This window comes from Oxyura jamaicensis, chromosome 11 (genome assembly GCF_011077185.1).
Source record: "Oxyura jamaicensis isolate SHBP4307 breed ruddy duck chromosome 11, BPBGC_Ojam_1.0, whole genome shotgun sequence".
NCBI lineage: Eukaryota > Metazoa > Chordata > Aves > Anseriformes > Anatidae > Oxyura > Oxyura jamaicensis.
Genome location: NC_048903.1, coordinates 3,180,987 through 3,204,027, shown reverse-complemented (window position 1 = coordinate 3,204,027; position 23,041 = coordinate 3,180,987). Strand labels below are relative to the sequence as shown.

Sequence of the window (23,041 nt, the reverse complement as noted above, 5' to 3'; positions counted from 1 at the left end):
TTTCTACAGTTTCAGTAGTAAAGAGACATTCTTGCATTTTTCCCACTTCAGTTGACACAGGTTTGCTCTATCTTAGAGCTTATTCAGTTCTATCTGACTCACCTCTGGCTCGGTAAGACAAGTGCTTAAGTTAACTCTGAAATACACGGACAGCTAGTGGGGTGGGAACTCCTCAGGCTTTACTCTCTACATGTCTGCAGAGATGCAGGGCAAGTCACTCCATACTTCGGTTTCTCCAAACTGTAGTTATCTTCATGAAATGCACCGGAGTCCACTACTGAAAAGGGAGTCTTTGACTTGTGTCATCACAGTGCTAAGAGCAGCCAACAGAGTACAACTGTCTATTACCCAAGCAGGGCATGGCAAGTAAAGGTAATAGAGAAAGGAGAGGAGCCAAAGTCACAATGATTTTTTCTGAATGGGCACTGAAACACTAGGGAATTGCAACCCTGAGCCAACCTGCCCTAGATCCCTATCAAAAACAGGAGTTACCTCTGCAATTCTTCTCTAGTGCAGGGCTCCAGCCACAATGCCATTACTCTTTGCAAATACAGCCATAAGCAAAGCAAAATATTTCTGTTCAGATTTGAACAAGCAGCTACAAACCCTTCAACAGCATAGAATGGACTTAAAGGGAGATCCACTCTAACATCCCACTCACATCCCTCAGCCTGTTGCACTCAATGTGTTTTGACATCTCTTGTAGATGTCACCAGCCCTCTGGAGAAATACTCCTTTCTACACTTCATTTCACACTTTATAGATCCCCAAAGAATTAGCCTGCCCTGGTAAGCAACGGAATTTCTTCTACTGTTGTTCCATTATCTCAGCATACAACACAGAGCACTATATCCCTTTATCCATTTTAGATTTGCCAACTGTTGCTTTTCCTATCTGACCACTTCTCCCACTTGCAGCCTTACAATAGCCTATACAAGAAGACACTGAAAGTAACTTTAGAACTGCCCAAGGTGCAGAAAGGCAGCTGGTGCTTATCTAGAATCACAGAACATTCAGGTTGAAAGGGATCTCTAAGAGATATCTAGTACAAGTCCTTACCCAAAGCAAGGTTAACTTCAAAACGGAATTACTCCGCTCAGGGCCTTTACTGGCCAACTTCCAAGGGCAGAGATTCTCTATTTGGTGCTCAAGGAAAAAAAAAAAAAAAAAAAAAAAAAAGAGAGAATGACACTTCCAGAATGATGGTGCTAAGCAGACACTGATGTGCCAGTGAGAACATAAAGGCAGCACAACACCTGACTTCATAAAAGAGATTTCTCTAACTGCTAGCAATGCCAGCAGGGCAGCTACTAGCACAGTGCAGCAGCTATTTGCATTGCTCACAGGATGAGGGAGATAAAAGCTTTTTCCCCCAGTGACTTCGCTTTGTTTCTGTGTATCTGGTATGTAGGCGAGGAGTTCTGCACCTGCATGAAAGCCGTGGAATCCATGACCTTGGCTTGCCTCGCTGGCAACTTTCCCTTTGCCTCTTGGTGGTGGTAATCATTCTTTTCTTTAGTCTGTGGAAAGGCGTGAAGACTTCAGGAAAGGTAGAGATAATATTGTCCTTCTATCTCAACTACATTCTTTGTCTCCTTTAAGAAGTCTCCTTATTTTAGGAAGCAAGACACTAAATCACTGCACCTGAGGGATCCTCAGGAACTAAACCATGTGAGAGGCCTTGGTATATGTACAGTGAGAATACACAGTTCCAGATTCAGCCTTTATTTTATGTACAAATTCTGGTTGCAGGATGTTCTGACAGGGAATTTTATTAGCATGTTATTCTCAATTCAGCATTGGTGGTCTCACCTAGAAAATACTTGGACAGACAAAGATGTTTTGCATCATCTCACATGTGCCTCCTATTCTTAGCCAATGTGTTGTTATTCTTAGCCAACGGGATGTTTTGTGGTTTAAGATGCTTTGTTATTACATAAAATGTCATGACCAGAAAAAAATATTAACTAAAGAAAGGAATTAGAAATTACTCTGACATCCCTCAGAAACCGCCTCACCAGAAATTCTAGGGTTACATACCTGAGACCTCTGTGTACAGTTTCATGAAAGTACCACCTAACATCAGGCAATGACTGCATTATTTGGTAAACTAATAGATGGCTGAACAGCTAATGAGCAGTCTAACCCACACTGGTAACATGTAAGCACTCCAAGTCCTCTGCTCGTCAAAACCATCTCCTGCTGTAAACACAGATACGTAGACTCTTCATTATACTTCCCAGCCTTTCCCCCAAGGCATCCTAAGAAGAGCTACTGCATAGAACTGAATGGACAAAACCAAGGAAGTGCCTGTTGTATTTTTCACTCATTCCTAAATTTCTGTAACAGCTCATTAACCTTTGGGATCTCTGTTGTCTGCAGGTTGTGTGGATAACAGCCACTTTGCCTTACGTTGTATTATTTGTCTTGCTAATACACGGAATAACCCTGCCCGGTGCGTACAACGGAATAAATGCATACCTGCACATAGATTTCAGAAGATTAAAAGAAGCCACAGTAAGTGTACTCTTCTGCTTTGATTCCATGTTATTGTTAAACCTGTTACCCCTGTTATTAAAACTGAAATTATTAGAGCTAAGTTATGAAGTTATATAGCCACACTTACAGTTTTGCATAAGCACTAGCCTGCTGTCTCTGATAGCCTAGATTTCCAACGCTCTCCATAACAGGAGCATCTCAGCCTGAACCCAGACTGTCCTGATCACTAAAAAACTGTACGAGGGCAATTTCAGGTGTGCCAGTCCCTTTAAAAGTCCATGCTTTGGCTGTGCAACCCTGTAAGTTACAATATTGTTTGCACACGAAAATTGAGTCATACAAAAATTCAGCTCTCCAAAGGCTCCGAATTACCTCAAGTAAAAAATTTTCCTTTTTAAATCACTAGGCTAAACTTTTACTTGGTAAACAAAATTCCATGCCTACGAACACAGTAGTAAACATACTAAGTCAGGACCATCTCTCTTAATCGCTGTCCTTCATATGAATGACAATCTCAGCACTATGGTGTTCTCCCCTTCCTATCAAAAGCAGCATACATTTCACCGTACCACGTGACATTGCAAAATATTCTCATGAAATCCATCCAAACCAACTCAATTTGTGGAGTACTCTGGAACTAAGGATTGAGTTATTTCATCCTTTGTAAAGCAAGACCTACGAGTATAGGCATTACTCACAAAATCGCCAGCATTTCAGACCTATAAAGAACAATGATGTGGTGAGTAGAGATAGATCGTACTATGGTGCTATTCCAAAAACATCGCTGTCTTATAAACAACTCGTAATATCTTTGTGGATAGGTCTCCAGACCATTCAAATAGATGCAAAACTGAAAAGCAAGGACACAGTTCTACAAGTAGGACATGAACTCTTGAAAATTTGCAGCTTTCAGATACGCCTAGTTAGTCTGTACATCCTTGCACTATAAGTTTCATGTGCACATTCTATCTGTATCTTTCTAATTGTTCAGCAAAACCCACTCCCAACACTGGGCTGCGATCCCCCTTTGCCGTCAAAGCAGCAGCCACCTCAGTTGCTCACATTTACGCATGTACATAAATACAAAGACATGAGGATGAACAAAGGAGCTGCTTCATTTTTTCTTATATGTTTTAAGTGCTGCTCAGAAAAAACATCACATGTTCTGGACGTCCATGGAGCGGCGCCAGCTTGCATCAGCTCAGAGTCTAGGCCCCCATGCTCAGAGCTGCCTCTGGAAGGATACTTCTGTGCACTGCTGTTTCTTGGCTTAATGTTTCTGCAGCTGCTACTTGGCTGACCCTGAAGCTATTTGTTGCTAAGACTACATTTTTCAGATTACCTTATTTTTTATTTTGTTTCTCTAGAATAATAAAAGTCAGAAGATCAATTATTGAAAGTTTCTCAAACTGCTTATCATGTCAGCCTTCCTCCTGCTCAGCACCTGGGCCACCTGCTGCTGCAATGGCTGCGTGTTCAGTCTGTGTCTTCAGCCCCTACAGCATAGCCTCCTGCTTCAGTTCCACGTCAGTGTCCCTGAATCTGATTTATTTCTCTCTCCCAAATGATTAATCTAACCAAAACAATGCCATAACTCACGGTGATGACCTGCAGTGGGCTCTGCCAATGCTCTCATAAAAGATATTAGAGCATCCTGATCGATGTGAAAGGTCCCCCTCATTTTCTAATGGCACGTACAGCACAGCACTGAGCAAGCCCTAAGGCACCTCAGTTTTCAGTGATACTGTTCCACAAAGGGTCCCTCTTTAAAGAGGGGAGCAGGAGGCACCGGCTCCTTCACATGCCTTAACAAGTCTCCTGAAGATTATGTAACATCTAGAGGTGCACACGTTTCCTCTCCACACAGCACAGAAATTCTTTAAATCCACATATGTGAGAAAGAATACACACAAAAGTTATAATGGTGTAAACAGCCACTCAGAAAACTAGAAGGATTGGTGACAACCAACTATAAAATGTTTGTTTCTTCATTTCTAATGCTTATAAAAAACAGTATCTAACAATATAATAGATTATGCATTAATCAGAAGATGTTCAGCTGAAGAGAACAGAGAACATGGAAGTAAACTGCAGAAAAGCTAGCCCCGCTGACCACTTCCCATCCTGTTTTGTTAAATCAAAGGGAATGCTTTGCATTTAATCTTCGTTCTAATGCAATTTCTGGTTTCTGCTCTTTTTTTCTTTACCTTCAACTTCCTAGGAGCTGATAAGGAAACAAATTATGAGCCAAGGCTCTTACTGAGCAGACACAGTTTGGGATCTTAGACTTAACAGACAGTTTAACATCCGTGTAGCGCACTTGCTAGGCAGCAGGTGCTAAACTCTTAACTTGAATCAACAGAATTTAGGCAGATACTTAACAGTGCTTGAATAGTAAGAGAAGGAAAGTATGAGTACAACTCCATTGGCAAGACACAGAAGAACTAGAGAGCCACTAAAAACAAATGCCCTGTGATGGAAACACACATTTATTTATAGTTCAGGCAATTAAAAAAAAAAAATGCACTTTAGCAACATAACATATGCAAAGTTTTGTGTTTTTGCTGGTGGTGGTGGGCTTTGTTTGTTTTTTAAAGAAAAATTACAGCAAGTTTTACATTTCTCCTTCTGCGCTATTATCCACATAAACACACTTTAGAGAGTAAAGCTCTATTTGATCTCCACTTTTATGTGGAAACAAAGACGTAGCTAGGTGTAAGAGGAATGAACAAGGAACACATTTTACAGGATTGCACTGCTACTTAGTAAAAAAAAAATCCATGATCCTAAACTCTATTTGAACAGAAGCTTGAGAAAAAACATATCCACCTATCCACCGGTTTAGGGTAAATGCTCTACAGCTTGTTGTTCAGTTCATCTTTCAAATCATTATCAACTCTCAATAGTTCTCTCCAAATCCAGAGTTCAATGAAGAGTTCAAGCATGAGTTGAAAGCATCTACACTGAGGAAAAATAGATCACCAGCATAAATGCCTTCATACATCATGTTAAAACAGGTTAAAATTCTCTTTCTTTAGAGTAGGCCAAACACGAAAGCTTAGCATTACCATCCCAAGGCAGGTGGTGCTCGCACCTTAGGTCCCTTAGAGAGCCTCTGCTGATGCACTGGCTCTGATTTTGCAGAGATGGATGGCAATAACACCCAGTGCTTATTGTAGCCTTGAGCACTTGGCAGATTTTGCCAAAGCTGAAGATACCATTTTAAGAAAAGTTGAGGATTATTCACACCATTGACTCTGTTACCCGCGTGGAATTTAGAGTGAAGATGTTTATTTAAATAAATACCTCTGTGTAACAACTGACTAAATGAAACCCTCATTAACCAAGGGGGACTATTTTCAGGCTTCTGATTCAGCAGACCAGCACTGTGGCATCATTCCTGACTGCTGTCTGCATATTGTGAGTGGATGTTGGGCTGGAGAGTCACTTTAGAAAATGTTACAGCATTAAAGAAGCTTTCCCTAGTGGACAATTCTTAAAATGACTGAGCTGCCTCTAAACTGAAATTTACCAAGAGCTTATCACAGGAATAACTCCTCCTCCAACCAAGGGAGAAAGAAGGTGACAAAGCCTGAATGGTTCAGTTCACAGCATGTTAAGTCCTGCTTCAGCTTCTGAAGCAAGAAAGAATCATATAAAGTGTAATTACAGTCCCATGAAGAAAGCTCTCTTATGGGAAATAAAACGTCCTGTAACTCCTGACCTGCAAACTATTTTTAGGTTTTTGGTTGTGCATTCCAAACTAACTTGGAAAAAGAGCAAGTGGAAGCGTATTTCTATCAGCCAGAAGAAAACTCATGTAATCATTTCAGCACTCAACAAAAGCTCAGGAGTCCAGATCCAAACGGTATATCCCCCAGAAGCAGCAGCACGCATGCACTGCAGGCTTGCCCACCACTTTGGCCTTTCCCAGTTCCTGTTGAGTGATTTCAGACCATGAGCATGCTCCATGCAACAGTTCCTGGGGGCTGCACAGCGCTTACCCTCCCACAACCATGAGTACTGATCATTTATTTTCAAAAGACAGTTGCCTTGTATCACTCTCTCATTTCCCTGCTGTATCTTTTGGACTGAACTGACCCTCTGACAATGTTGGTGTCATTATGCAGGTATGGATTGATGCAGCTACTCAGATATTTTACTCCTTAGGAGCTGGGTTTGGCGTTTTAATTGCGTTTGCCAGTTACAATAAGTTTGACAACAACTGCTACAGGTAAGACAGCCTAATCTTTCATTCCTGCTTCAGAATGATGCTATTTTACTCGATAAATGCAGCTGGAATAAGTAGTATCTTTTTATCTTCATTCACTTATTAATGATGGCCAGGCTTGCGTAGACATAGCAACCAACCAAAACTTGAAACGGTCTTACTGAAATTTTAGCAACAGGAACCTGCCAAGATCTCTGCTGCACTACAAAACAGAATGGGATTAGGTTTAGACTTTAGACAGCTGTGTAAACTCTGCTTGTGTTTGCCTTTCAAAAGTACCATTAAGAACAACAGTGAACATGGGATGAAAGCTTATTGGTCCAGGAACTAAAAGCAGAAGGATTCCCGTTTTTAGAACTGTTTTTGTGCTTTGGGCTTACGCTTCTGATATTTTATGTTGAGCTCCAATTTAGGAATGTATTTTAAATCAAGTTGTTTTATAACTGTTTTGCTGAATCACCGCCATGGAAATTCAACCAGAGCTGCTCTGCACCTTCTGAGAACTTCCAACTTTCAGAAGGTTTGTTAACATTCCATTTTGGAATGAAAACACACTATTTTTTTTTTGAAATTTCCCATGAAATATAAATTCAGAAAGTAAATGTATTATAAATACATTGTGAACTGATGGATAGCAAAAATGTTCCAGTGAAAAGATGCAAGAGAACATTTAGATTTGAGCAGCTTTAAATGGATCGAAAGCCAAAATCCAGAAATACTTCCTTCCACCGACTTGAGAGAACTTTGTACTCAACACAGAGTGACTTTAGAGCCTCTGATTATTCACAGTTGGTGATATTACTAGGTTTGAGAACTTAGAATGCTAACCACAGCAATCTTCCAAAATAACATTTATTGTCTTCTGCAGATTTTGCATTAACCTGATAGAGCAGCTTCCTGTATAAATGTTTCCTCAGTCTATATTCTCAGTAATTTTGCTCCAAAATGAAAAAAAATACACTCAAAATCAAGAAAATGCCACAGACTATATGTGAAATGGTATTATTTAGTTCTTAGTTTACTGTATTTGTTTGGTGTTGTTTCATAAGACTTGCCCTCCCTGTAAGACAAACTCTTCAGGGTTTTCAGATTGTGGCAGTATCCAGAGGAGGGTAAAGTCTGGCATATGGCACCTGTGTTTTGGGGTAGTGGAACCGATGAAAGGAAACGTGCTTACTCTGCTTATTAAAGCACCCTTCGGCATCACCAATGTTCACAGAGACATTCTCTCTGTTCTGAGGGTCACACGCAGCAGAAGACTGCACATCAGCCACGGTGCAGTTTAGGTAGACATTTAGATTAGAGATACGAGGCCTACTTGTCCTCAAGCTAGGTTTGGTGATAGGAGCCATTAACGCAATGAAAAACACATATCGCTATCATACCGTGGCAGATGGAAAGAACACAGCTTTGCTACAACAGTCAATTTGTCTTAGAGGCTACGTTTTGTACAACCTGCATTTACAGTAACAATTGTACAGACTGATAAAGTAGTATATTTTTTTCTGAAAAGCTGAGCCAGCTTCATAGATGAAGGGACCTCAGTACAGATTTGTGTGTCATCCGCTGTCATTACTGTGAACGGCTGCACAGCTTGCTAAAACCACTCCTGGACCTATCTGAAATATTCCTTAATATCTACTCACATGAATTGCTCCTCACTAGTGTAAATATTCCTTAATGAGGCCCTTTCTCTACAAGCCACTTTTTTGCTATGTTGTGGCTACCAGGTTGATGACATTACCCCTTGATACCTTAATATAATTTTGTTCATCTTCTTTTTGAGCAGAATTTAGTTCTAAACCAAATTAGTGCACAGAAGTAGGTCATTTCCTAGCGTAATATGCTGATATGAGCTTATGATCGTCAGGATAACCACACAACTAGCATTTTCACAAGAATCTTTGTATCACTATAACAATCCCCACCCTAATGCGTTTGTTTTAACCGGGCTGTTCTTCTTTCCGTCACTAGGGATGCTTTGCTGACTAGTACTATTAACTGTGTCACAAGCTTCATCTCAGGATTTGCAATTTTCTCCATATTGGGCTACATGGCTCATGAGCACAAAGTTAAAATTGAGGATGTAGCCACTGAAGGTAAGAAGCGATTTTTATACTACTTTTACTCCTTTCCATTCATCATTTCCTTGCAAATATCTTTATATTTGTTTCAAACAAGTATTAAAGATTTCATGGAAGTGACCTGAATTAAATTACTTGGAACTCAAACTACGTAAAAGTGCCTTGCTAAAATGTGAACTGTAAATCATATTGATTCATCTCAGCTCTTCTGATTTGAGATTCCCCAGCATCGTGCCCTGCACAAGTTCAGCCTCTGCAGCAAATAGGCATTTACCACTGCCTAGTATCCTGGGGAAGTGTTGCTTTTCAGTGCCATAGATAACTGTTTTGAATGCTCCTGGGGAGCTTAGCTGTAGTCCTTTCACTGATAACAGGTGACCCATGGTTTCAGTTCCTGTATCTCCCTTATCACATCCAAGAACTCTACTGGCAAACAGCAGACTCCATATCCACAGGGATCTTTCTTTACTACTTAGCTGAAAAATAGCTAGAAAGAATATGAATACCACAGAAGATCATTTGAAGTGTAAAAGAATGGAATAGATTTTATATACAAAAATTTCATGAGTACATTATTAAAATATTTTGGGTGTATTTTTGGTATAATGCAATTTTTGTTCTAACAGCTACTCAGTGTGATGTGGACTGATGTAGGAGTCAACTTAGTCATAATCTATCTTATTAAAATACACACTTTTGTGAAACACCTTTTAGTATTACTTCTACTTTTCTATTTCAGGAGCTGGTTTAGTCTTCATCCTCTATCCAGAGGCAATTTCAACTCTTTCAGGATCTACGTTTTGGGCTGTGGTATTCTTCATCATGCTCCTTACCCTTGGCATCGACAGTTCTGTAAGTAGTTTTTCTTTCTAGCCTTGACACTTTTCCTCAACTGCTGCAGAATATAACTGGAGAAGTATCAGCCTTAAAAAAGGGTTTTGTTGCACTTCAAATAAACATTCTGAATCTGTTTTCAGTCACAGCCAACATACCAACGGCATTACTCCTTGCAGTATATTTAAAGACTCACAATATTTAAGAGGTTTAGGAAGAGATCAAATAATTTACAAGCCAGCAAGCAATTACTCACCTCTTCTTTTTTATGACCTTAGGGAGGGGCTGTTCATCAACTTTTATTATTATTCCAAGGTATGACCCAACACCACTGCTATGAATAATTACTACTACAAACCTGCGATAAGATTTCAGACCCAGTCTGCAAAACACAAGCCACAGTACAGCACTCAGTAGAGGAGTTTTTAGAAGAAATTTTCACGTTTAAATTCATTAATCTGAACAAGACGACGTCTGATGATAGCCTGGGTTATTTTTTTCCCCCTACTAGTAGTGAGAGTTAATTTCCTGTAAATTTAATTTAATAATTGCATCATAATATTTCCATAGTAGTTTGATGTTATCTTGATATATTATCCCTACCTGTATAAAATGAAGACTGGGAAATACTGAAACAACTGTTTTCACAATAAGGACATAACAATTAAAAATTAGCAGCGTTATGCTTCTTTCTGCAGTTAACTCAGTATTAAGCTTGGCCTTCTGGATGTTATTCAACAGTAAAAGAGTGCATCTGGTCTTTCTAGTATGATGACTTGGACTGTACCGTGACATTTGGGATCACAGAAACTTCAGCCCTACAGAAAGTATCCCAGTGTCCCATAACAACACTTGCACTGCTTTGTTCTTGCCAAAGAGGTGAAGACCTCATATTTAGCTTAAAGACCATCATATTAGCTTGAAGCATTTAGCTTGAAGACCATCATATTTAGCTTAAAAGTTTATTAATTTGGGGGAAAAACAAACAGGGTCTTTGAAGAATAGTCAACAATGAACAAACACTCATCATTTTTTGAGCGTGGGGGGTTCTGTCTGAGGCATAAAGCATTGCAGTTCTGAATGCGCAGAGATGATCTAGGAATTTGCTGCTGGAAGTGACAAGATTATTTTCAAGGACAAGAAAGGCAAAGAATGAACTGGCATGGAAAAGAGCCAAACTACGATGAGATTGCAGAAGAAATCTGTGATAATCATTGGCAAATAGCTGAATGAGATCTTGTAAAGTGAGATCTGAGTTGAAAATGTCAGATTCTGGTCTAAAAGTTTCTCAAGTGTGTGGATTTGAGGACTCCTGCTCGGGGTCAATGAAGTTTATCTTAACCTACACACTAAAATCTCCTTTCCTCTTCAAAAGTTTAAGGCAAGATTGCATCTGGTTTTGTAGGTTGGACACTTTTCAGCTATAAGCAAACATGAAAGAAAGCTTCAGACCAGTAGAAGGACATGAATGACCAGTAGAAACAGGGCAGAATTGAGAAAAATGCACACAAGAGTTTAGACCAAAGACTATTAACTGCACAACAGTGGTAAATTCAAGAAATGTTTAGAAACATTTGGGTGACAAAGACAAGGATTTAGACTGCAGAACACACTCTTCCTACTAGTGGAGAAAGCTGTTTCTTGTGGAGATAATTAATATACTACATGCTGAAAAACTGCGGCCAAGTTAGCTGTCTTTCTAACAAACAGCTGGGGAAGGGAAAGAGGAGGAGGGATTTGCTTGTTCATATTTTGCTCTTTTTTTAAAAAAAAAATAATAATAATTTACGTAAGAAAACTTGAGTCATGCAGTATCTGTTATGGGTGGTCTTCTTGACTCTCCTCCCTACTTGACTGATCAAGCCCCTAAAGGGAAAAATAATGTTTTAAACCTAAAAATCAAATAAGCCCAAGGGTAAATATGAAGAATTTCATACAACCGGTTTTATTCATGTGTATAAACCTGCACAAGCACAGAAATGCAGATATCTACACAAAAACATAACCGTCCAAATGTTTAAGCAAAGAGAAATCCAATCACGCAAGCAACAATGAAAGGGACAGGAAATGGAAGAAATGTTTGCAAACACTTTTTGGAGTATATATCTAGCTTAACATGGGGAATTAATCAGTGGAATAAACAGTGACACATTAAGAATTGATTCTTAGCCAAAATCATCCAAGACCATCTCTTTCCACTTCAGCTTCTCCACTCTCTTTCAAGTGCCAGCACAATAACAACATCTGAGCCCAGCAAGCAATGGCTGGGCTTAACGGCACGGCGCTCAATTGTGCCCCCCCATTCCCTCCTCAAGAACAGTAAGCACAAGCCCACGCTATGATTTGTGACCTTAGTTGTGAGCATTAGTAACCTTTAAAAAGAGCTCCACCATCCCCAGCTACTTGGCTTTGACTGGAATCATCCATATTCTATACAGAGAACTCTGCTACTGTTTGAACCAGAAATGCTCATTTCATCAGATTGTTATAGGAAAGAGAACATGTCAGCACATACTAACTCCTGCATGGCACCAAGCACTCCAGGTTTGCTATGGTCTTTCAGCATCACAAAAAGAATTACCAACTTTATTTACAAACAAACTTATCAAGACAGGACACTGGAATTCATTCCCCAATAACTTTATGGTTGAGGAAGGGCAGAATGCTTTCATTAGTAGAAAGAAATTAAAATTCATAGTAACCTATATATATAATTCAGCAATTTCACTGAAAATTTGGAAAGTGCATTTCCTACATTAAAATACAACAAAAACAAATCAAAGCTAACATTCAGAATTGAATTCTACAAAGAAACTAAATTTCTTTCATGCTGTCAACAGAAAAATGACATGAAGCTTGCTATGCAGTGAGGCTTCCAGGTCTGTAAAGATTTCTTTCAAACTGGAGTTGGTTAACCAATGGCTAAACCAAATCTTTTTTCAGTAGATTTTCCCTGGCTGCGTGTGAAGTACAGTCTCTCTCTTTATACCTAAAGTCTCTTAGAGAGTTAAGTTACTTCTGATAAAACTTCTTTCCAGATTTTATTTGAATGGATGCTATCTTTCCCAACGTACTGCCTTACTATCTCACTGTCCTGGTGAGCCAGCAGAGGATACAGCAGTCAGACCACCAGCCATGGCACTGGATGGCCAATTCCCTGACTCAATTCTGTACCAAGGGACAATCAGTTGTACCTCTGAATGCGTACAGCTGAAATGTCAGCAGTGGTTGGGAATGAATTACACAAGCTGCTATATTCTTTGCTCTGTATGTAGAACATGTCAGCACGGTTTAACAAGAGCTCCTGCCTTCCCTTCCTCAGATGGGCGGAATGGAGGCTGTCATCACTGGCTTGGCGGATGACTTCCAAATTCTGAAGCAGCACAGAAAGCTCTTCACCTTTGGCGTGTCGTTTGGCACTTTCCTACTTGCCCTTTTTTGCATTACCAATGTAAGTACAACAAAAATTTCCATCACAAATACCTTAAAAACACACTTAACCTCGCCAGCTGGAAATATCAAGGTGCTCAGGTGACTCTTCTGGTTATAGACAAGTTTTAATTCTTAAACAACCTTATGGTCAGAGTGTTACTTTCAGTCTTACCTACACGATGCTTCTCTGCTCTTTTTGGACAGGCTTATTAGCTACCACCCGAACCTACAAGCCTCTGTTTCAAAGAACTTTTTGTGTTCTTAGTGTTGGGGGGAGGTCATATTAAACAGAATTGTGTTGAATACTTATTCCTCTGTGAGGAACTAAGGATTTTGACCAACCAGTCCATCAGACATCTGGCTATTTTCTTTGTCAAGCAAGTAAGAAGCCTTTGCTTCACATGAAGGGACTTTAGAACAATGATTTCCTCCCCGCATGTGTCTTTTAATGTTCCTAGATCTGATCTCTTACTCTTAACACCATAAAATGACACATAACTTACCCTGAACATCTAGTAAGCTGTTTTTATCACCCCCATTACCCTGAGATTTCTTCATCCTGAATGATTTGCCTCACCAGGCTTTTGACACCTAACTGAAGGAAGAGAATCACAGTCAACTAGGTTGGATGTCCTGCAGTAAGAGAACCTCCTGATTTTTGCCAAAAAGCAAGAAGTTCTGTAAGCAAAGATATCAAAACTGCCAGAGAACGAAGGAAACATGAGGTAGCCACAATGAAAATAGATGTGCTGAACCTCTCTCCCTCCCTTAGAAATGGTTGCCAGATCTATTTAGGTTACTAAAATGGCATTAATTTAAGATAACAAAGCTCCATGTACACTAGAAGACTACCCCGATATTTTTAGTCTCATTTTCTCAAACTGGAAAATATTGGAGACACTAAAAATACGTGCATTTCAAGTTTGTCCTTTTCAAACCATGCCATCTGCATTGTTACCTAACATTACCTAACATGACCTCAACATGCTCCTTCTTCATCCTCAGTTTTGACTGGAAAAAAAATATTTCTTAAGTACGATATCAGAACAAACTCAGTGGGTAAGAACCGAGGTGCCAATGGGTGCGATCCCAGTTCCTTCACGCAGGCTGAAGCGGTTCCAGACAGCAGTCTGGCTGTAGCTTTCACATAACGGCACCTGTTTGGAATGAAGTCCCCCCACCAGCTGGAACGCACTGAACTGCCCGCACTCATCCAGATGTCCGCGTTCACATGGCTGTTCACATTTCTAATGCGCACAAGTTACAAAGAAAGCCCCTTGTGATACCATCACATTAAATTGATTGATTTTGTGCTCCAAAAACTTGAGGCTGTATTTTCAAAACATGTCTCTTACAAAAGCATACTTGTTGTTCACTAAGTTTTGATAGTGAAGGCATCCATTTAGAGCAGGTGTAGAACAAAAACAAGAGGTCAGGCCGAAATGCCATTGAATAAACAACATTTTCTTTCTCACACAACCAAAGTTCATTCAGTTTCCAGTCAAGTCCCCACAGAATTAGAAACCTAGACAAGGCCTAAGCAGTGGTCTCTCCCATCTTGCAAATATGCACAGCTGTTTTGGAAAACCATGGTTTTAATCAGGGAAAAAAGAAAACTGCAGAGCCTAAAACCACCTAGAGATCTAAACAGCACACATGCTATTTATACCATCAGGAAAAGCACAGAAAATAATTCCTTTGTTCCCTCCCCTTCTGAACAGGCCTAGGCAAGTTGAGTGTGGTTGTGAAAAAAAGGATTTTAACTGAAATGCACTGCAAATGCAAACATTCTTGTTGTTTACATGTGACAAACATGGCTTGAAACACTTTTGTTCAGTTTCATTTTGAAACTAGTAAACATACCATGCTTCTCCATTGCTCTTTAGCCTTCCATTGCCACTGAAAATACGGAGTGCTGTGAGCGCTCCTTAATCACACGGAGGTTTCTGTTTCCCCTTTCAGTTAGGGCAGGTGAAAAAGATTTGCAACCCTTTTGAAGAGCCTAATTCCACTATTTTGTGTGTACATACAAACGTGTCTGCAGCACCAGTTCCATATTAAAAGACTTGGGTAAAGAGATTTCAAGTAAAGTAGATTTCTGATGCTGAACTGCTGACATGACTCCACTTCTAACTTGCTTCTACTGCATCTCTTAACTCCTCCACGCTAGGGTGGAATTTACGTGCTCACACTGCTGGACACATTTGCAGCTGGGACGTCCATACTGTTTGCTGTTTTAATGGAGGCAATTGGAGTTTCCTGGTTTTATGGTAAGCAATTCCCTTCACACCTGCAAAGCCTTTGATACTCCAAGCAAGCTCATGGCAGGCTCCCATGTTGTCTCAAGGGGATTTAGTGCAGCATTGTAGACACGAAGGCATGATGGGACGGGTTTTATGCAACAATTTTCACCTGATTTACAAATAGGGAAAGGAATTATATGTTCAGTGGGGTAAATTTTGAAATTCCACACAAGGCCAAAATGAAATCACCTTGTGAAGGAGGCTGCAGCAAGATAAAAATGCCACCTCTTTGGCCAGTATTTTGCATCTGCTAACACAGGCCATGACTTCAGGTTTATACCTCAGGCTTTGAAAGCAAGTGGATTAGCTTAAATACAGTTTCCCCAGGGCCAACCCCAAGCCCCTCGTGCAATACTAACAAAGGTAGTTTGTCTTAAACTTGTAATAATTCCTACATTAGCCATTTTGGTTTGAGGCAGCAATCTACTTAATTATAAAACATAAGCAGTTTAGAATTTGTTTCTTGTCCAGCATGGCATGGCATAGCCATCATCCTAGAAATGGTTAAAAATAAAAAATAAAAAAAAAAAAATCAATGATTTATGCCACAAAAAGGGTGCAATAATTGGCTTTAACCTCAGTATGGCTGGGTTTAGGGACATTCAGCTCATCCTAGCACTACTCTGGAATCTGTGTGCACCAACACTATCCATTATCTTTTCACAGACAAGACTTTTTGTAAATTGTAAGGACTTCAGAAAGAATAACTTTTTTTTTTTTTTTTCCCAAATAACAGAAAGGAACCTTCTAACTTGAAAAGACAAACTGTCAGCACAGCTGCCTTTGTAGCCTCACTGACCATGTTTCCAGCCACCTTCACAGATAATAGAAGTTGTGAATACATGCTTCCAAATTATTTCCCCAAATTCAATACTTATCTCTGACCACCAGTTACCATTAACAGCTAAGCTTATCCACTTTCAAAGCCAAATACGCATTCAGGCTCCCTTTTGCAAGGCTTGGCTTGCTTTTAAATTTGTTCCCTTAGTTCTGCGAACTACTTTTCAGAAGACTGTTTGCTGTCAGCTCTGTCAGAGGCACTGTAAATATTTTGGCAGTGTGATGCAGAAGAACCCCTCATCTTTTGGATGGGTAAGAGACAATCAGTTCAGCAATGCAGTATTAATCACAAACCCGTGATTAGCTCAATCACGCATCTAGGACTGAAAATCTTAGCTCTTGCACAAGTCACCTCACTGCAACAGTTGAAATTCTCTTTTATATGTGAAATTGCTTGCTGCTGGATTAATCAAGTTTCTTGAGCTGTTATGTTTCCTCCTGACCTTCCCTTAATTATCATGTCATACTTCCTGGTTTGCCACAACTCTTCTCTTCATTGTTATTAGAGTTCTAAAGTCACAGTAGCCAGCTTTTTTTTTTTTTTTTTAAATCCACTGAAGTCTGTGTGGAAGTAGCTGCCCTGATTCCCAATAAGGTTGTTCTACCCCTAAAAGACATTATCTTTCCTATTTAGAAATTATGCACATAGTTGACATGATTCAGGTTTCAGCTATCATCCTTATTGCCATTTACCTCCCTCAGTCAGTAATTTATCTCACCTGTACTACGCCACCGCATTCTTCTAGTCATTCTCTCAATTAAAAGCTAGTGATGAGCGCATGAGGTGAAAGAATAGCATTGGCATGTAAAGCTGTTCAGCCTACTAGAGAAGAGGCTTTTAGCTTTAAACTCCATGCTGTTGGATGACAGGATTAGTAAGCAGCTCATATCAGCTCATATGCTGCTCTCAAAATATGTAGACACACTAGATTTCCCAGGTTTTTAATCCCTGTAAAAGCTGAATGCAAAGGAGTTAGCTCAGCTTGGAAGCAGAGGCATGAAAGTATTCTTTGGTTAGTAACGGCAAGTTATTGTCTGCCCCTAGTAAAACAGGATTTACTGTGCTTTACAACAGCTAGGCTTTGGATGCAGTTCAGTCTGAACCAAGCTTAGCCAGACCTTACATGTTCCAACTACTGCCCTTCAGCATCCTCTCCCTTCTCCCTCCTGCCTCCCCATAATCAAGAAGCCATCTATTCATTGTCTTAAGCAGCTGACAGATGCTTCTACTGACACGGTATGACCTGCTGCTTTATAAAGAACTTATTACAGCCCCAGGTGCTATTTAAACTGCTTTGACTGATTCAGGCTGGCATGGTCTTGTCTACCTTTTTCCTGATAGACCCCAGCTGCTTTAATGACCCAACAAAACATTAAACCAGCCTGAAGGCAAGCATTGACATTTTGGCACAGACCAAAAACGTGGCAATTTCTAGTTTTAGTTTAAATTATACTTATGCCCACTTCCTGGGAAGTTGCTTCTTGCAAAGTACACCTGAACATGCAAGGGAGAAGGGGAAGCAAGTTTGTTTTAACATAAGGATCCATTTGGGTTGTGACTCACCATTTTGCCTTTATGCAATACTGACACCATTCCTCTGCTGCGTTTTAAGAAGAGCCAGACACCACTCCCACTAACCCAGATCTAGAGGTTATCAAAGAAAGAGCCAGGCTTTTCACTGAGGTACACAGCAGGAGAACAGAAGACAGTGATCAAGGTGAAAGGAGATTTTTCTATGTAAAGATGATTGCACACTGCAACAGATTGGTCAGAACTGGACAAAGCCATGAGAAAGCTGTTCTAAGCTGTGCCAGCCTTGCTTTGGGCAGGAGGTTGAACTGGAGACCTCTCAGGAACTCCTCAAGCATGAACAATTCAAGGATTCTGTGACTTACTGTAATCCCCATGGGCCAAAATATAGGATGGTTCAACAAAGCAATGTTACTCCAACCCTTCATTTGCATGCAAACTGTTATCCCTTACACTTCTGTAACTGGACAGTTACTAATATGAGCAGGCAAAGAAGTTGCATTTACAAGGAGAGTGAATTTAGCACAGAATAGGCTAAGTTGATTCAAAACTCCTTTTTCTTACTACTTCTTTATTTCAGTGTAGTTCACTTGGTTTCTTGGATTCATTTAAATCAAATATACGGCATTCAGGGCATTACTACTAATTTTTACTTTCCAAATTAAAAAATAATAATCCAAGCTTATGAAAGAATACTACACATCACATAGGCATGCAGAGTTAAACAAGACAGGAGCGGAAAACACCACATACAAGAAATGCCTCTAGGGCTCCAAATGGTTGTCGTAGCTATAACACTACTTTCTGGAAACAAGCCCATAAAATATTTCAGCTATGGCCAGTGAAGAGTTTCACCTCTGCACAAATGCACGGTTCTTATGCCTGTACAGCCAAGTGACTTAAAGGTCTAGCATGCAGGGAGTGCAGGAGGTACTGTCAACATGAACTTCGATCCTGTCTGAACTTAGATCTCTGCATCGCCAAGATGAAAGAAAACATTCTGTCCTATTGTTAGGAGAATAACTTGCATTTATAGCCAAATCTACTTTTCAACTTCCACCTAATCTGAATTTTTGCATGTTAATTCCCTTGTACTATGAACATAGAGAATGGCCCAAGTTTTCTACACTGTTTAACAGGCAGCTGCAGCGGAGACATTCCCAGGCTGCTACATAGTTGAGAAATTACACTTAAATTCTCTTTAGTGTATTTATCTATTGCGTCTGGTCACAAATTGTATACACATCTGTCTTGTTTTTCACTGAAAAAGCATGGAAGTTATTTCTATACTTGACTCCAGGTCTCCAGCAAGTTATCAGGAGTTTGGTTTGTGGTACCAGTTCTGTCCTGTGACTGAAGGAATCACCCAGTTTAGGATTATTCTACTGAGTTACCTATGTTATCCTACAGAATCACAAAAGCACCGTGTAAATGCTCTCAAAAACTGCAAAAGAAAAAAAAAAAAAAAAAAGCCCTACAAGTACTGTCATATATAGCTGTAGCTACATTCTACTTTACAGGTTGATTCTTTGAAATTCTTTGAATGGTTATTTGAAGACGTGTGGTACCCAAAAAGCATGCTGTTGAAAAAGCAGTCTGAGAACATGGACTATTTATCCCTTATTTTCAGTAGATATTGAACACAAAGCACTGTTTGAGCTGTGGGTACGTCTGTCTGCCATCTACAGAACTTCTATTCATAGGTTATCTAGTCCTTTGACCTTCTGCACAATGATAAATTTCACTCTCCGTATTCACAGCAGTTGAAATTCAGTCACTTTAAAGTTCACATAAGGCACTGCAAATAGAATCAGATTAAATTCAAAGAGCATTTACAGATCCTTTCTTAAATTTGGCTACTTTGCTTCACCTGTATCTAATACTAGGTGAAGGGGAAGCAGAATCAAAGTTCACATTCAAGTGTCCAGACCTTGTAAATACATTTCCTTGGTTCCATGCAAAGGGCAAACTTGAGCTGTCCTAATTATTTAAATTAAATAAACACTACTGAATGGATCCACATGAAGAGAAACAATTAGGACAAACTATACAGCATCTCTAACAGACATTTGCTGCAAAAAGCTGCCTTTTTGCTGTTTACCTATTGGGTTCAAGATTAAAATCAAACTTCTTGAAAACATTAAATAGAATTATCAACTACAAACCAGCAGTCTGCCTGGACAGATGGAGCTAGAGAGAAGTACTTATCTCTGAGCCAGTATCTTTAAGGCATGCAGTTAGGGGCTGTTTCCTTCTTAAAAGGCAACTCTGAAAAGATATTTTTCCCACTTTTTTATATCAGCAATAATCACCCCATTATAAAATCCATTGCTGCAAAGCATGGAAATGCCTTCGTAAACTACTCAAAATCTCTAGCCAGTTGAGGCTAATGCCACTCACAGAAAGCCCGCTGTACTCGTGCAATGCTAAGGTGTTCAGGCATGGAGTGCAGAACACTCACATAAACCTGTAAAACCCATAAGGAATTAGGAGGGGCTGAGTGAAATGTCATTTTTTCCTTCCTCAGGTCATACCCATTCTGTAACAGCGAGTAACCTAGGGTGGCAAATTTGTGGGTTTTGCATTGGCCTGTGTTGAACGAACTATTCCAGTTCTGAAGTCACTCTCTAGAGAGCATTTCTGAATGGGAGAAAGGAAGATCTCCTGACTTTTCAGACTGTGTTGCCTGCAGGAGGAGATTTCTACCACAACTACTTGCACTGTATTTGTCCAAAATAAGATTTCCGTTTACCATTACAATTTCTAGCTATTAGTACTTAGACTGTCAGAGGCACTAAGTACCCACACACGTGAAAAGTCTCAAACTGTGCGGATGCAAGAAAACACTAAAGACTGAGAACCAGATACTTACAGCTCTTCTTCCCTCTGCTCAAGTTGCTGAGAATTTCTCTGGTACCTCCATTTCTCTACACTGGTGCAGTGAATCCCACTAGAGGTAGCTGACTTAAGTGATGTGAATGGAGTAGTATTATATAGCTTTGCTGGCAAGGAAAGCCTCATGCACTATTTCTTGCATGCTTAATATACAAATGGGAACGGAAAATACAATGGAAGTGTTGTATATTACTAAAACCAAGGTCTTGATACTAAGAAAGTAAACAAGTCACCCCTGTTTCTAAATCCATATTTTACATTTCTGGTATAATGAGCAAGACTAATTTTTGATCTGTCTTCATTTAGTGATTTTCTTGGTATCTTCTGCTGCCTTATCTATTGCAATAGGTAGAGGTTCTGACTACTCATGATTTTTACTCACGTGAACAGATCATTTATCTTCTAGGGTATCCACAAAAGCTGTATGAAATTACCGACTATTTAGATGCATAGAGGTAACAATTTCAGAAAATTCTAGATCGTAGTGTAATTCACAAACTCACAGAGGATACCCTAAAACAGGCCAGCAGCACCTTTTGTACATATTTACACTGAGCAGAAGCACCTACCCCAGTCCTTATGTAGGTAATGAAAGATGAAATGACATTTGTCATAAATTTAATGAATGTTCTGTGGTAATTAATGAAACATTGAAAGATAAGCAAAGCATGCCACTAAGCAAAACGAATACAGCCTCCTTTGTAAACTTAGGAATCATATGAATGTACCTCATTATCAGAGTTTGTGTGAGTAAGGGTTTGGGTTTTCCTTTAATATACTCAGTACTGCTGAGGAGTTAGGTTACAATAGTCAATTATTACAGTAACTGTACATCTAGTCCACAGATGCTAGGTATTTGTTAAGTGCCCCTTTCCAATGGCAAAGCTATCTGCAACAGACATTATGTGCTCACAGGTATTTAATTCTTGGATATAGCCATATCAAAGATGCACCTACTTATTGAAAGGAGATCAATTTTATCTTGTATTTTTTCTGATTTGGAAGTCTTTCTGAAAGAAGACCACATATTTTGGGATATGCCAGCATCTCATCAGTTTAGATTTATGCCGGTCTGATGTCCACATCCCTTCTAGGTGTGGACAGATTCAGTGAAGATATCCAACAAATGATGGGCTTCAAGCCAGGCCTCTACTGGAGATTGTGCTGGAAATTCGTTAGCCCTGCTTTTCTATTGGTAAGTGCTGATAATTATTTCATCATCAAAAGAATGCTAGTATGCCTTTCCTAGAATATGCCATCAAGTATCAAGGTATCGAGCAAGATAGCCTTTGTTATGCCCAATGTTGCCAGGATGACTAGAAGGCACTCCTATTTAATTCTTTTCTCCTTCAATATCATAGGGGGTATTTCGTATAAAATATTTTGGTTGTGAAGGAGAAGCTAATTGTGGCAGAGATCATCTTCTGTTCCTTCACTTCTTCAAGATGTAAAGGGAATAGCTTTTGTTAGGGAACTAAAAGCGTGGTTTCAGGCAGTGTCTTCCCAGTATCCTCCCAAGCATTAAACAAAAATCTTTGTGTTGTGAAAATAACCTAGCCAGGGATAAGAGTGTGCTGGAGAGAAAGGCTGAGTCTGTCTATGATTTAGCTGAACTCATCAATGGTGAAATTCCCTTACGAATAAAGCTTTGCTATCAATAGGAAATAAAATTACGTGAAGTGTATCAGAATGCATCAGGTTCGCCATCCCTCACCATTCCCATTTCAGCTGCTATGAATGTGACTTTAAAAACTGCAACATCCTGTGGCTAGCCTCATCTTTGAAACAGGAATAATAGGGTAATTCAAAGAAAGTTTAATTTAGAAGGCCTGAAAACTGTATAAAATGGTTAATGAAAGTGAAAAACAAAGACAGACTTCATGAACTAAAGGTCACCATTTTATACCAAATCAGATCAGACACATTATTTGGAATGCACCATGCCCCTTCTCACAGAACTCAAAATTATTAAATGAAATCATCATTATATACCTGCCTTACACAAGCACACATCTTTGCTACCTAGACCTGATAACAGAAAAAAAAAAAAATCACACAAAGACTACATGTACCCATGTACCTGCGTAAACAGCAGTCAGATCTAACAACTTTGATCTTTACCTTAGAGCCATAAAATTATTCATTTAGAATAAATTATTAAAAGAAAAATTCACACTTAATTACAGCAACCAAATTCCAGGTCACCCTTTCCTAATTCCAGTAATTAGATGTTTTGCAGACTCCCGCTGGGGTTCCGTGGTTACAGAGAAACCACGTTCAATCCACTTCTCTATCATCTGGATCTGCTGCTTGTTACTGTGCATTTGATCTGCAGCTCCAAGGCTTTCTCACCCTGATCATATTAGTTGCCAAATCAAACTGTAAATAAAAG

General features: G+C 39.6%; 1 protein-coding gene and 1 long non-coding RNA gene across 3 annotated transcripts in view; one reads left to right on the top strand and one right to left on the bottom strand.

The window, feature by feature from the left end:
- Positions 1–23,041, bottom strand: part of LOC118172922 — a 256,732-nt gene that overhangs the window by 180,332 nt on the left and 53,359 nt on the right. The gene's annotated exons all lie outside the window — the stretch shown is intronic.
- Positions 1–23,041, top strand: part of SLC6A2 (solute carrier family 6 member 2) — a 73,407-nt gene that overhangs the window by 36,583 nt on the left and 13,783 nt on the right. For both annotated transcript variants that reach the window (XM_035337120.1, XM_035337121.1), the window contains exons 5-12: positions 1,412–1,550; positions 2,383–2,517; positions 6,630–6,733; positions 8,705–8,829; positions 9,554–9,666; positions 12,971–13,099; positions 15,251–15,350; positions 21,744–21,844. In XM_035337120.1, coding sequence (XP_035193011.1) covers positions 1,412–1,550; positions 2,383–2,517; positions 6,630–6,733; positions 8,705–8,829; positions 9,554–9,666; positions 12,971–13,099; positions 15,251–15,350; positions 21,744–21,844 — 946 coding nt within the window. The remainder of the gene's footprint in view (positions 1–1,411; positions 1,551–2,382; positions 2,518–6,629; positions 6,734–8,704; positions 8,830–9,553; positions 9,667–12,970; positions 13,100–15,250; positions 15,351–21,743; positions 21,845–23,041) is intronic.